Genomic DNA, 13,356 nt, shown 5'->3' with positions numbered 1-13,356 from the left:
ATTTATTTTTTTTTTTGTAATATTATTTATCTGATTTACTTTTTGGTATTGGAATCAAAATAATTTTTTTTAATTTTCGATTTAATCCCTGTCGTCTTCGCGCTGTCGTTTGCAGTTCCCGTTCCCCTGGTTCACTGGCTCAGGGGGCCGGCTCAACGTTTCTTATCACGGCATGGGATCATACAAAGTAAGCAAGATTTGCTTTGTATTTATAAAGCGTCTGAACGGAGGCACCAGGGTCCACACACGGCGGATAGTCACTATTATCCAATCCGATGATTCAAGCATACGGTCCCGCTGAATTTGTTTATATAAGTGATGACCGGGCCGAGGACACCCAATCCAAAGCATTTCAACTCTTCAGGCATTTTAATCATATCATATTGCGAAAAAAATATAATCGTATCTTTTGCGAACGAGTTCCTCGATCCATAGCTCTAGCTCTTCTTTAGCAAAAATAACTAGTTACACAAATTGGAACGAAAAGAGATCATATCCTGATCTCTAGGACCTGCAAGAGACCAGCTCCATCCAACGCGCTCTTTCGTCGTTTTACAATAATATATACGAATGTAATCTTGCACGCCATCTGGTTAAGTCAAACCGAATGCATCAACTTACCATCATTTCGCATGAGAATCGAATGACAGAGAGTTAATTTAAGACATTAAATCTTATTCCAAAGATTAGAGTCTCGCTTCCTGTCCTTAGTTTTCCTATTTCGCGAGCAGCTAATTTAGTATTCGAGCCGACTATCCGGCCGCAATCGTTATTCTCTGTTGGATTTAATCATCAAAGATCGCTCAGCGAACCCGTGACCCCTGTTCGAAACGGCCATGAGAAACAAAACTGTTGCGGAAGAAACAACGATCCCCGCTGCGGTTGGTGACGGAACTCTGGAATAGGACGTGCTTTCAGTCAAACGGCGTTCACTTTTGCAAATTTCCAAACGATCGTATGGCCAGGTCGATCGTTTGCAAAGATCCGTTGCTCCACGCTTAAAAAACGAAAATAATTGTTGTCGGAACTCAATCCCGACATCCACGAGCGGCCGAAGCTAAAAATAAGCGTGCGGCTCAGAAATTTGTTGCGGCAAACGGTGTTCCCAACAACGTGTGCTTATTATAAGAACTGATTGCATGGTCAACAGGCTGGGGGATTGAAATTGCTGAGCGGACAATGAATGTGATAATTTTGATACAAGCGGGCTGTCAGTGGGCTATCGTGAACATGAAGAGAAAACTTTCGCTAATCGTTTCAATGCGGTTAGTTTTTCACGCCAATCTGATATTTATCCGTCGCCGATAATGCGGATCCCGTACCTACTTGACAACCAAGATTGTGATCTTTAATAATAGTGACCACGTCGTGGGTGAAAATACACTGGTTGGACGAGAGTCACGAACTTATACTGGGGTTTGCGAAGTGCGCATGTTAAATTGCCTCGGGGTTGTTTTCATTTCTGAGGACCATTGGGCGGGAAAAGTTGCTAGATCCATTTGAAGATATCAAAATTGCCTATATCTAGCAGCGGGATCATCCCTCGAATAACCCCTGATAAGCCCTTCAAACCATATCCAATTCGACGAGTTGCATTGATCCTAGATTAAAGCAGTCCATATTATCTCGAAGTTCACTAAATCTACATAAACAAGCGCGAGAACTAATAACAAATACAACAGTAATAAACAACGCTGTACTAAGCAAATAAACAGACCCACTTTTTTCCGGAAACTTCAAATAACACACAAAAGACGTACAAGAGGCTCTATATCACAAATAAGTGCCCTAGACACAGACTAGACTTGTAAACCGGAGATTAGGAAATAAACAAAATCAAAGAAATCAAACCAACACCCAATTGATACCCAGAATAAAACATCACATAATAATCGACGGTGTCTCGATGTTGGACGTGATAGTCTTGTGAGGGAGAACTGAACCACCATTGACATAGACCTCGTCAGCGACAGTGACGTCGTCACCGAGAACAGTAACACCCTCGAGACGAGCCCAGCGGCCGACAGTGGAATTCCAACCAACTATGGAGGACTTAACCCAGGCGTGATCTCGCACACGCGAGCCCTGCAGGATAACACATCGCTGGAGACGGACACCATCACCGACAACGACATTAGGGCCAATGGTCACATTGGGTCCGATCCGGCAGTTTTTGCCAATCTTCGCAGAGGGATCGATCAAGACATTTCCGCCGTGGACAAACTCCTCGGTGGTGGGAGTAAGGAGCTTAGAGCCCTTCTTGGCGAGGGAAGTGAGATAGAGACACGTCCCAGACAAAAAGTCTTTAGGCTGACCAACGTCCATCCAGTATCCCTCAAGATCGAATGAGTAGAGTGAGCCATCCTTAGCGAGACTGGGGAAAGTTTCTTTCTCAATCGAGGTAGGACGAAGCTCAATTCGGTCAACGACGGACGGGTTCAAGATGTAAATACCAGCGTTTATACGGTTCCCGACAAACTCGACTGGCTTTTCCACAAATCGGTCAATCTGGCCAATAGTGTTCGGCTTGTGAACAATGACACCGTATTTGGAAGGCTCCTCAACCTTGGTAGCGACAATTGTCGCTTCACCGCCATGGGAGCGGTGGAACTCTGCAAGCTGCTGGAATGGATAGTCGCAGATGATGTCCGAATTGAGAACAAAGAAAGGAGAGTCGTCCTTCTGGAGAACGTCCGCAGCAAGCTTGAGAGGGCCAGCAGTACCAAGGGGTTCTGTCTCTACGGAAAAGGTGATTGTGATATTGTACAGTTCCTCATACTTCTTAAGTGCTGCAACCATAATCTCTGGTCGGTAGTTGACGGCGAGAACAATGTCGGTAACACCAGCAGCGGCAAGAGATTCAACTTGATGGAGAATCATAGGCTTGTTACCGAACTAATAACGCGTTAACAATTGATATTCTTCGTGTAAATAAGTCCAAAATTTTGACGTGTCTCGAGGACAAATTACCTCAACAAGGGGCTTCGGGAGAGTCAGAGTGAGAGGACGCAGACGCGTACCATAACCACCAACGAGAATTAATCCCTTCATTATGAGTAATTGTGGTTATTAGGGAAAGAGGAAAGAAAGATGTAAAATGCGAACGCAAAGCACTAAGGTTGAACAGTTGAGAGAAAATATGGTCAAAGAACGAGAGAAAGAGCAGGGCAAGGCGTGCGGCCGGCAGCTATTTATTAGATATAGCGGGTATGCAGCACCGACGCAGCACTGGTGCCGCCGAGTAGCACAAGGAGCGCGTACTTACCCGGCTCTCCAAACTCCCAACGTACACAAAGAACAATGCTATCCTATTTTCGGAATAGCTACGTGTACTTCTTCAGCTTAAAGTTTAGTCAAAAATGCTTGATTGTTTAGTGATTACTCAAAGGAATCAAACATATTTATATAAAGTATCTATTTAATGTCAATGGAGTATTATTCATCATATAAGAAGTATTTTGGGCTGATGATAGTCTCAAGTCTAACAGAGAAATTACAGAATTGGAATCAATCTACCTTCAAATTGTTACTTTGCATCAGTGCCCAAGCTGTATAAACGACTTGTTAAAAAACTAATAACGTTTGGATGCTCCTATATGTTCGCATCCTAATCTGTAGCATGCATTTCGCAGCATAGACATAATAAAATAGAAAACATAATAAAATAGGATTACTGGTATGGTATTCCTTAGATAGACCTCTCTACTAGGTTTCGGCAATGCCCAACTGTCCCTGGATAACTATGCTGGGGAAATTTAGTCGAATCATTTGGTGATTAAATTTGGTACGATGTGCTCCAAATTATTTTACTTTTCCGAAGACCTTAGGCTTCCGTGATGCATGCCGAGTAGTACTTCACTCATCAGGCCGGGTAATAATTGTCAAGTTAGTAAGTCGCTGCCTCCTTTTGCTGCAAAAAGCGCGTTCGCTGGGAATGAATGAATGGCCGCTGCTATGCTGAGTCCCGAAAATAGCACCTTAGCCGTGCAGCTGCAACAACGATTAAGCTCTTGACCGCCGCAGCCAGCAGTAACCCGAAGCCCGAATCCCGCGGCTGCAATATCCTACGACTAGGATATCCCCATGTTTGCATGGCGCAGTCCAGCACGGATTATCTATATAGTTGATCTTATACGGGGTACGAGTAGGACTCGGACGAGCCGAAAAGAATGACACAATTATCTCTGCATGAGGATGGAGAGTCGTGTTTTACACCAAATTGTTTTGCGGCCTCCAAATTGTGCATTTCTGACCGTTTGCGTGTCCAGTTGCAAACAAGAGGCGCATTTTGTTTCGCTGTTGCTGTACACAATCTGTGAGATCTAGTCAACTCGTCTACAGGTTATACCGCATCACCGCTAAAGGCATGAGGTCTGGCATCCGTAATGATTTGGAGTTGGTTTGACGGCGCGCGCTACAATTTCTCAACCACACGTACGGTGACTAACTGGCTTTATGATTGTGCCCATGCACCTTGTGGAGATTGCGATCAACTAGCAGCTGCCTATTGCTGCCTTTTATTAGTGTTCTTACCGATTAGTATCATAGTGATACAGCAGAAAGAGTCTCTAGGGTCCTGACTGGCGCAAATTTAGATGCAATGAGACCAGTAGTCTGCATCGTAACCTTACTTCTCACAGGTGGCGTTAGGCGAAAAATCCAGCCAATCGCGCCATCGCATTGCAGCGGCTGAGGCCAACTGGAGTTCATGAATTACGATCTAGACATCAAGTACACCTGGTCTCAAGCGAGAAGAGAGAGTATCGAAATGACAGAAAGTGTAGCTATGGGATGCATGTGCCCACAAATTTCCATTCTTCTTGCCAACTTTGTAGCCCAGATTGCTCTCAATATGGTGAGCCTTTAGGTCCTCGACACATGCCAGTACGTACTGGCCTCACGATCCTGCATATCACTTGTATTTTACAATAGAGGACATAGTTTCGATTTATTTCCTCAGTGGCATTAACTCCTCCGTCAACTTAAATGTCAATCATTTATGCCATGTTTCGGAACGCATAAATGTAACTAGACTGATGCATTTGAGGATTATTTATTTTTGAGTTAGTAACGTATTTCAATACGCAGTCACACGCCCAACCTCGAAGTGACCAGCGACTCACACCAATGCGGTTGCCCTAAGCGTGCCCTAACGTTCCACGCGAGTACGAACAGTCTCATACTAACATGTACTGCGACGTGCCGTACCCAGCTCGCCGCGACTCTTCCACATTACCGATCTCAAACCGTCTCTGAATCTTGCACAACGATTATAAGTCAAACACCAACCTATCGTTAACTACACACAGCACACTGACACGATGAGAACCGAAATCGACTCCTTCTCTGGAAACAGAATCTATCCGGGTAGAGTATGTGTTTCAGCTATTGGTTAATTGATGGACAGCGCAAGCAGCAAGAGTCGGAGGCGAATTTTGATCGGCGTGTATGGCGTTAAATAAGTTGAGATGGATCCGGGACATTAGAAGCAGGATGATGCGGGGTTCAGTCATTTGCTACGTATCTAGATTTTGAATCGATGACTCTTGTATGGCAACAATGCGTTGATTAAAGGACGCCTTACTTGCTACTTAATCGCCGAAAATCAATGTTACCACAGACTAGTATTGAGGAACAGTGGCTAACATCTTGAACTCAGGGCAAGCTTTACGTTCGTGGCGACTCGAAGGTGTTCCGCTTCATCTCGTCCAAAAGTGCCTCGCTCTTCCTTCAGCGCAAGAACCCGCGTCGAATTGCTTGGACTGTTCTCTACCGCCGAATGCACAAGAAGGGTGTGACCGAGGAGGGTGCGTATCTTGAAGTCGGTAAATGCGGAAAAATGTGAATAGATTACTAATTGTGATTGGGAGATAGTCTCCAAGAAGCGCACGCGTCGTACCGTGAAACATCAGCGTGCTATCGTCGGTGCCTCTCTGGAAGGTAGTTATTTATGAATGAGTTAATATGGAGTCACCTCTAACAAAGAGATAGTCATCAAGGAGAAGCGTTCTATCCGTCCTGAGGCCCGCAAAGCTGCTCGCTCTGAGTCTATCGCTCTTGCTAAGGAGAAGAAGAGGGCCGAGGATGCTAAGAAGAAAGCCGAGAAGGCTAAACTCGCTGCTGCTGGCAAGACCACTGCGGCTGCTAAGTTCAGCAAGCAGCAGATGAAAGGTGCTGCTCCTAAGGTTGCCGCCCATTCGCGTTAAGATGTCAAGTACAAAAGTTGGATGAGAGTTAGACGTGGGCGATAACAAATATGTGCAAAAGGGTTGGGATATTTATCTTGTTGTTTTATAGTCATATATTTTTGTTATTTTAAATTTAAGCAAATACATGATCAAAAAATCACGATTCGTTACTGATTGCGCAAATGTGGTTAAATTATCATGTACTCTTCATTTATTTCGGTCGCCAAGGGAATTCAACTCCAGGAATTGCTGATAAAGTCGATACAGTTCTCATTTACCAATATAATGCGAGCGATTATCCTTCAGATATCCGATCTTGATATGCATAAGCTCCTTCACTTCCTAGCAGAGTGCTGGGCCGTTGGCTGCGTTATCATTTAAATTGGACCAAAAATCACAGTGACATTAAGCTTTACCTCAAAGAATACATCTAGTTAGTGTTCGTTTTGCATAATATCATATTAAGTCTACGCTAACTACTAATGGAGATTACGAAACGCTATCATGCCCTGAGTTTACACTTAAACCGCGCGATCACAAGCCTGTTGTTCTTAGCGCAGCGGGCTAGTTTTTGGCGGCTCTGACGGTGCCACGACGGACTCAAACCTCCCACCGGCGTACGATACTCCAATCCGTTCACTATCTTCCACCGCTTCACCCACCGCATGCGCTAGGTTCGGTAGCAGCTAGGAATATTTTGTACATAATTCAGACATTGTTTATTGGAACTAGCTACGAGCCACAGCTTGGGGAATCTTGTCTACTCGGTACTAATGAGCTCACGACATCGTAGCTCAGGCACCTCGGCTATCCAGCAGAACAATAATTACATTCCTCAGATATCTAGTATAGGCGGTTTTCCACCACTTTCGTCTATACGACTACCTGACTTTTTGCCACGCAGATTGCTGCAACCGTCAGAGACATCGTGCGGCGATGTCGGCCGAACCAATGTACTAGAATCAGAGTCAGACGATGAAGTATCCTCTTCTACTTCAGAGGAGACTACCACCGTACGGGCGACTACCTCGAGGTCTTCTACAGTAACTTCACTTTGGCCGTCGTTTTCACCTCCTCGAATTGCGCCAACGGCATTGCCTAGTTTGCCATCGTTTCAGACTCCGTCTTTACCTGCGCTTTCCTCGATCACATTTCAGACACCTTCTTTACCTGCGCTGTCCTCAATCACATTTCAGACACCGTCTTTGTCTGCGCTGTCCTCAATCACCTTTTCAGCACCCTCGTTTTCGTTTCCTAGACACCTTGCTAACTATATATTTGCAAATCTGGAGCAATTCGATGGTGATGACTTCTCGAATGATTCGGATGACGGTGACGCCTCGGACACTCGGACCGTGCGCAGCGATGATGGTGCGATCTCTCAATTCGGTGGGGATGAAATGCAGGGCGGTGAGGACCTGATAGATAGTACGCCGAGACGCGCTCGAACGAGCGGTAGACGACGGCATCGACGCCGGAATGGTCAAGCCGGTCACCACAGTTCACGGAGGCACGCTGAAGAAAGGGACGAAGCGGTCGCTATGGCAGAGGCGGTCGATATGGCACAGTCGGCGGAAATATTATCGGAAGAGAGGCAACACGAATTGCGGCAGAGAATTTATGCTATCCAGAATATGGGTATTTCAGAGAAAGAACTAGCAATTAGGATGCATGAGCTCATGACGGAGGATTATTATAAACTTCGACGTCAAGAGAGCGATGATGAGGATGCTAATGACCAAGAAAATTACGAAAACGAAGCAAATGGGTTGACAATAACGGACAAGACAGTTACATGGTTTGACGAGGCTAATGAGATTCGCGGATGCGCTCATTATCAACGCGGTGTCAAATTACAATGCTCCGTTTGTGACCAATGGCATACCTGTCGATTCTGCCACGACGATGTCGAAGACCATCAGCTCATTCGATCCGAAACCAAAAACATGTTGTGTACATATTGCTTTCAGCCACAATCCGCAGCACAAGACTGCCGAGGATGTGGTCGTCGGGTGGCTAAGTACTTTTGCGAGAAGTGCAAGCTGTGGGACGACGATCCTGATAAATCGATCTATCACTGCAATGACTGCGGAATATGCCGAATTGGAGAGGGTCTTGGCAAGGACTTTTTCCATTGCAAGGTATGCTTTTTGCTGGCTTTGTGCATCTCGGAGTGGTTCTGCCCCTCATCCCCAAGCAACATGGTTTTAGTGAGTTTTGGCTAATCGAATCATAGACGTGTAATGTTTGCATGTCGGTTTGTCTCGAAAATTCGCACAGATGCATAGAGCACTCGACGGAATGTAACTGTCCGATCTGCGGAGAGTACATGTTCACAAGCACCATGACAGTAGTGTTCATGTCGTGCGGCCATTCGATTCATCAGAAATGCTATTATGAGCATACGAAGAAGTGAGTTTGCTAGACGTTAAAGTATTCGCGTTGCTAACTGTAGATGCAGTTCATATAAATGCCCTACTTGTGCTCGTTCGATCATCAATATGGAAGCTCAGTTCCGTCTACTCGACCGTGAAATCGAGCGTCAGAAGTTGCCTGAGCCATATTGCAATTGGCGAAGTGTGATCACCTGCAATGACTGCTCCGGTAAGAGTAGTGTTCCATTTCACTTTTTAGGTCTCAAGTGTGATTTCTGTCGGTCGTACAACACTGCGCAGGTAAAGCTTATCAAGCCAGAGGAAGGGGCTAATTCAGAGGACGGAGAATTTGATGAAATCAGCGCCGGTATGCAGCGATACGCATCAGAGAATCCGGATGATGAGCTCGACGACGTGCGCTCCGACGATGAGGAGGTGCGAAGTGAAGTCACTGAAGTACTCGGAGAAGTGGAAGATATCCACAGTATATTCTTTTTATCTCCTAGATTGCAAGACACATTAGTGTCACCGATGCCGCAGGAGACTGATAGCGACAATGCATATCTGGCGCAGTGAGGATGATAGAATAAATTGATGCGCTGGGCTTAAAGCATCTGATATTGAAACTCAACTTGTACATATAAGGCGTTGTTATTTTGCGTGGGTGGTCCTGGTGTGCCTGTCGAATTGCCTTTCTGCATTTGCATGAATTGGTTATCAATATAGAATCGTAAGGATTTTCCTTTGTACTGGAATATGTGAATGGATTTCGTTGGATTTGTCGTTTTGGACGCTGGTTGTTTCGGATTGCGGGTTAATTGCATCTTGCGTTTAGTTGTTTGCGTTACTTTTGTTGAAGTTGGGGAATGGCTCGCCAGAGCACATCGGATTGAATTTCATAGAGTTATGCGACAGGAAGTGTCTACAAATCTGGAGGCTAGTGTTGTTATAGTGAATGTATAGTTATTGCTATTTGTCCGTCTCCGTAGGCTCTTGATGAAGGGAGTGGTAATAATATTTGGTAGTAATAGTTCTGGCTCGCCCTTCGATTCGTAAAACCTGGCCCTGTATGAGGGTCTCGGTGTTTGGGCTCGGGAAAGCGCACAACCTTTATTCATAATTCTACTGAAGTCGGGTATTTGAAAAAGGGCCAGACGGAAGCTAAGCGACAATGCGGGTCGGCGACCACCAAATATTTACAACTGGGGAAGCGCGCAATGACGCACATAATGATTCCCAATCTGTGTTTGTGAAACATATACAAAATGTTTTCAGCGGCTGTGCTATTGATAGTAGGCACACTATTATTATATACTGTTGATATTGCTGTAGTGTTCAGGAGGCGAGATAAAGTGGTTCGTGATTTGGATGCTTCGTGAGGCTGTTCAATAGAGCGAGACGGGTTCATTTCAGGGGCTGTCTCGCACCTCATATCTGTGCTGATCTCGGTCAATTTCGCAGTTGGCCCCTTTCGCTGTATGAGAATGCACGATATTGTGTACCTGCCTATGGTTTGCACTCAAAGGACCCCTTTACGACTGAACTAATATTACTCTACGGAGAGTTTATGCAGAACTAGGCTCATTCTACTACAGTTGGAGAAGCCCTGGGCTCTGGGTTCTCATTACGGAGTCACATCGAATGCTTCTCCTTCACCTGCTTTGAGGTTTGATTCTTCTGCAGCCGTCGATTGGGACGCACCGTTACGGGTGTTATTCACGAAAAGGACAGAGCATCTATTGATATATGAGTTACTGGAGATCTGTCTGTTTACATGTCTCATGAGCTCTGGCCTGTTCACGCGCGAGAAGCAGATGCTTATTTGGTGCACAGGTCTAATCCACTATGATAAGACAATTATTGACAACAAGGACGATCGCGCGGGTCCATTTTCAAGCATATATTTGTGCAACGTTGCTTGTTTGGAGTTCACTCTTTAGAGGCTTTCGGTAGACCGACTCCGATTGCGGCAATCAAGGGTTCTTCGTCCTGCAGCCTGACGTCTCCCACCTCTTGAGGCTTGTAGCTAGCCTCTCGTGCATCTCCATCACACTGGTGTGCATATCTAGAAACGACACATGGGGAATAGTTTGTGCTCGTATGTGCACTTGATATTCTGCATTCGGCATGTCCCTCATTTGCCGCCCCTAAAGCGTGCCTCCTACATTGGATCATTCACTGATGACATCTGCACTGTCACTCTGCATTCAAGTACCTTCTTTCGCATCCATATTTGGATATACATGTGCGATTACTTTAAGGTTTGATGTGTGTCTTGCTGAATTATCCGAACATAAACGTCGCGTACCATCAGCGCAGCAGCCTCCACTTCAATATGTCTCTCTTGTCTCCTACTACAACCCCACAGCAGTATCTCTCGTAAGCTTTGCTTACACGATTTCATAATACTGGATTCTTAACTGGGGTTAAGTGTATGATTCTTTGGATTTGTCTGCGTCGTATTAGTCTGCTCACATTCCGCTGTACGACGCCTTGTTCCTCCGCAAGGAGCGCCCCAGTATTTGCGTTCTGTACCTACCGCATCAATCAGCGTCATGCACTAAGCTTGTCTTAGTTTTGTTTACCAATGTTTTTCCGTTCCCGTGGCTGAGAGTCAGGGCCCATCTCATCGGCAGGCGAGACCTCCTCGGACGTCTTAAGGCGAGGCAATCGCCGTGCCTAAGCTTACTCGCTATCTTATGTGCCGAGGCCATCCCGCATGTCTATTGAATTCACTCTTGTGTCTTCTCTGGTAGTCACCCACTCGACCGTGATATTGTTGCTGGCGCATCTGGTTCGTTTGCATTGCAGGAGTTCCGCGGGTCCCCATACGCCAGTTTATTTAACTTCGCGTGTCTTGTACTACCTTCCTTTGCTAGACAGGCAGCACATATACGCCGTCGCCACCCTGCTTTTATTTCATTCGAACTTGTCGCAGTGTTGCCCTTTTTGAATTACTCTTTTGGAATTGGTCATTGACATCATTTGATTCAACGATGGATATCATGAACATGATTGATAAGCGGCCAGAGACCGTCCCGCAGCCACTATCAGGTACAGCGAGATCACCCAGCAGACGGCGATTTGATTGCACCTGGTTGAACTGCGATAAGGTATAATTATTATGCTTGCTTTGCAATCATCTATGAGGACACAATCTCTTACCGCTTGAATAGGGTTTTACGCGGAGGTCAGATCTTGAGCGCCACTATCGAATCCACACACAAGAACGTCCGTTTAAGTGCCCGTTCAGTGGATGCGGTAAAGCATTCATTCAACGATCAGCATTGACCGTCCACGAGAGGACGCATACGGGCGAGAAGCCCCACTGCTGCTTATTTGTTGGTTGCAAGAAGAGGTTCTCTGATGTACGCAGATCGGTTTTCTGCCTTTAGCAACAATGACTGACGCTGCTTCTAAAGTCTTCTAGCCTCGCAAGACATCGAAGGACGCATGCAGAGAAGGCTCACTTGCGTTGCATGGTTGACGAATGCGATCAACGGTATTTAGATGGATTTCATTGCTTAATGCAGTAGTGCGACCGCTGACCTTAAGGTGATTACAGATTTGAACAACGTATTGCCCTTTTGAAACATGCCAGACTAGACCATGGTTTCGCAGTCGACTCTGATGAAGAGGACATCGCTCCCAGACGAACTAATTCCCAGAACGCTTCTGGTCCTGGATTGTACTCAGAATATTGTCATTCAGGTAGCCGTGGATTGATGAGTAACCACATTTCACCTTATTATCATACCACGGCGCCAGCTTATCGGAAATCTGCATTAGTTTCAGCTCATATTTTTGGGCCCATGCCTGCCTCATCTCATCAATACATGGATCTACATCCTGGACGCGACCATGTTAATGGAAATTACTACCGTGAAGACGAAAATCGAGCGACCTCGGGATTCTCTTCTAGAGAATCCTCGTACTCTGAGAATCTGCTAACATCGGACGCGGAAAACGCGGTGCACAATCGTATGTCATCGGCCGCAGGCTTTCGCCCGCAGCTACCGGCAGCCTCCCCTCTATCTTCGTCATCCTTCTTTTACGATGCTGCCTCGCGGCATCTTCAAAATCCTGAGAATAATTATCAGTACCAGCACACAAGGTGCTCCAAATTCCACTTGAGTGATAACCAGTTGCCAAACAGTCAAATGATGAATTCACATACTAATTTTCAGAATCAGAATTGCTTGACTACACAAGCTCGGTCGGAAGAGCATGGATATACGGCTGCGCATGTGATTGGTGGAAGCGATTGGATGTGAGGCGCTGATTGAAAACCGCATTTAATTGAGTAGTGTGGTGTGCACTCCAACGGCCAGTGAATACCAATGTACAATATTTCCTTTGATATAATGTTAGCTTTTTTTGAGTGAGTGTAATTGCGGAATCGCGGTTACAATATAATGAAGTTGGCATTATCTTTTATTTCGGCCGTGTGTATACCTGCTGATAAGTGAAGAGTGAATGAGACTACAAACAATGACATTGGATTACAAGACTGACATTGTTCGGTGCCTATCAAATATGTGTCAGTCATCTAATTCGCTGATCTGTTACGAAAATTTTAGTAAATAAATCCGACATTTCTATCAGAGTTGTCTGCCAAAAAATGCGAAATCCCTAATCCTGTGTTGTAACTATAAATGATTAGTTTTCTTGGATGTGTTTACCGAAATATTGTAAGGCAATCTGGCCGAGTTGGTCTAAGGCGTGAGATTAAGGTTCTCATCTCTTCGGAGGCCTGGGTTCGAATCCCAGGGTTGTCACCATAATTTTTTTGC

General features: G+C 45.4%; 5 protein-coding genes and 1 non-coding gene across 6 annotated transcripts; 5 read left to right on the top strand and 1 right to left on the bottom strand.

Annotated features, from left to right (window-relative positions):
• Window positions 1–1,881: 1,881 nt before the first annotated feature.
• On the bottom strand, window positions 1,882–3,051 carry V1513DRAFT_381027 (nucleotide-diphospho-sugar transferase; the record flags this gene model as incomplete). The annotated part of the gene is made up of 2 exons (XM_066895056.1): window positions 1,882–2,895; window positions 2,971–3,051. 2 exons carry the CDS (start codon window positions 3,049–3,051, stop codon window positions 1,882–1,884), a joined length of 1,095 nt encoding a protein of 364 aa, XP_066752880.1.
• Window positions 3,052–5,174: 2,123 nt separating this feature from the next.
• V1513DRAFT_416605 (60S ribosomal protein eL24) lies at window positions 5,175–6,494 on the top strand. The gene is made up of 4 exons (XM_066895849.1): window positions 5,175–5,372; window positions 5,660–5,807; window positions 5,875–5,940; window positions 5,992–6,494. The coding sequence occupies exons 1-4, from the start codon at window positions 5,322–5,324 to the stop codon at window positions 6,204–6,206; spliced, it is 480 nt and encodes a 159-aa protein (XP_066752879.1). The 5' UTR covers window positions 5,175–5,321; the 3' UTR covers window positions 6,207–6,494.
• A 131-nt stretch (window positions 6,495–6,625) lies between these two features.
• On the top strand, window positions 6,626–9,154 carry V1513DRAFT_127132 (uncharacterized protein). The gene is made up of 3 exons (XM_066894170.1): window positions 6,626–8,329; window positions 8,425–8,600; window positions 8,650–9,154. Exons 1-3 carry the CDS (start codon window positions 6,962–6,964, stop codon window positions 9,137–9,139), a joined length of 2,034 nt encoding a protein of 677 aa, XP_066752878.1. The 5' UTR covers window positions 6,626–6,961; the 3' UTR covers window positions 9,140–9,154.
• A 2,405-nt stretch (window positions 9,155–11,559) lies between these two features.
• V1513DRAFT_459228 (uncharacterized protein) lies at window positions 11,560–11,958 on the top strand (the record flags this gene model as incomplete). The annotated part of the gene is made up of 2 exons (XM_066899743.1): window positions 11,560–11,676; window positions 11,740–11,958. The coding sequence occupies 2 exons, from the start codon at window positions 11,560–11,562 to the stop codon at window positions 11,956–11,958; spliced, it is 336 nt and encodes a 111-aa protein (XP_066752877.1).
• Window positions 11,812–13,157, top strand: V1513DRAFT_127143 (uncharacterized protein). The gene is made up of 2 exons (XM_066894171.1): window positions 11,812–12,065; window positions 12,129–13,157. Exons 1-2 carry the CDS (start codon window positions 12,043–12,045, stop codon window positions 12,835–12,837), a joined length of 732 nt encoding a protein of 243 aa, XP_066752876.1. The 5' UTR covers window positions 11,812–12,042; the 3' UTR covers window positions 12,838–13,157.
• Window positions 13,158–13,258: 101 nt separating this feature from the next.
• On the top strand, window positions 13,259–13,341 carry V1513DRAFT_t67. The gene has a single exon. It is a non-coding gene; the product is annotated as a tRNA-Leu (tRNA).
• Window positions 13,342–13,356: the final 15 nt, after the last annotated feature.

This window comes from Lipomyces chichibuensis, assembly GCF_038497645.1.
Source record: "Lipomyces chichibuensis strain CBS 12929 unplaced genomic scaffold V1513scaffold_22, whole genome shotgun sequence".
NCBI classification, from domain to species: Eukaryota; Fungi; Ascomycota; class Lipomycetes; order Lipomycetales; family Lipomycetaceae; genus Lipomyces; species Lipomyces chichibuensis.
Note: the sequence above shows the minus strand (reverse complement) of the source record. Positions and strands in the feature narration are given on the sequence as shown.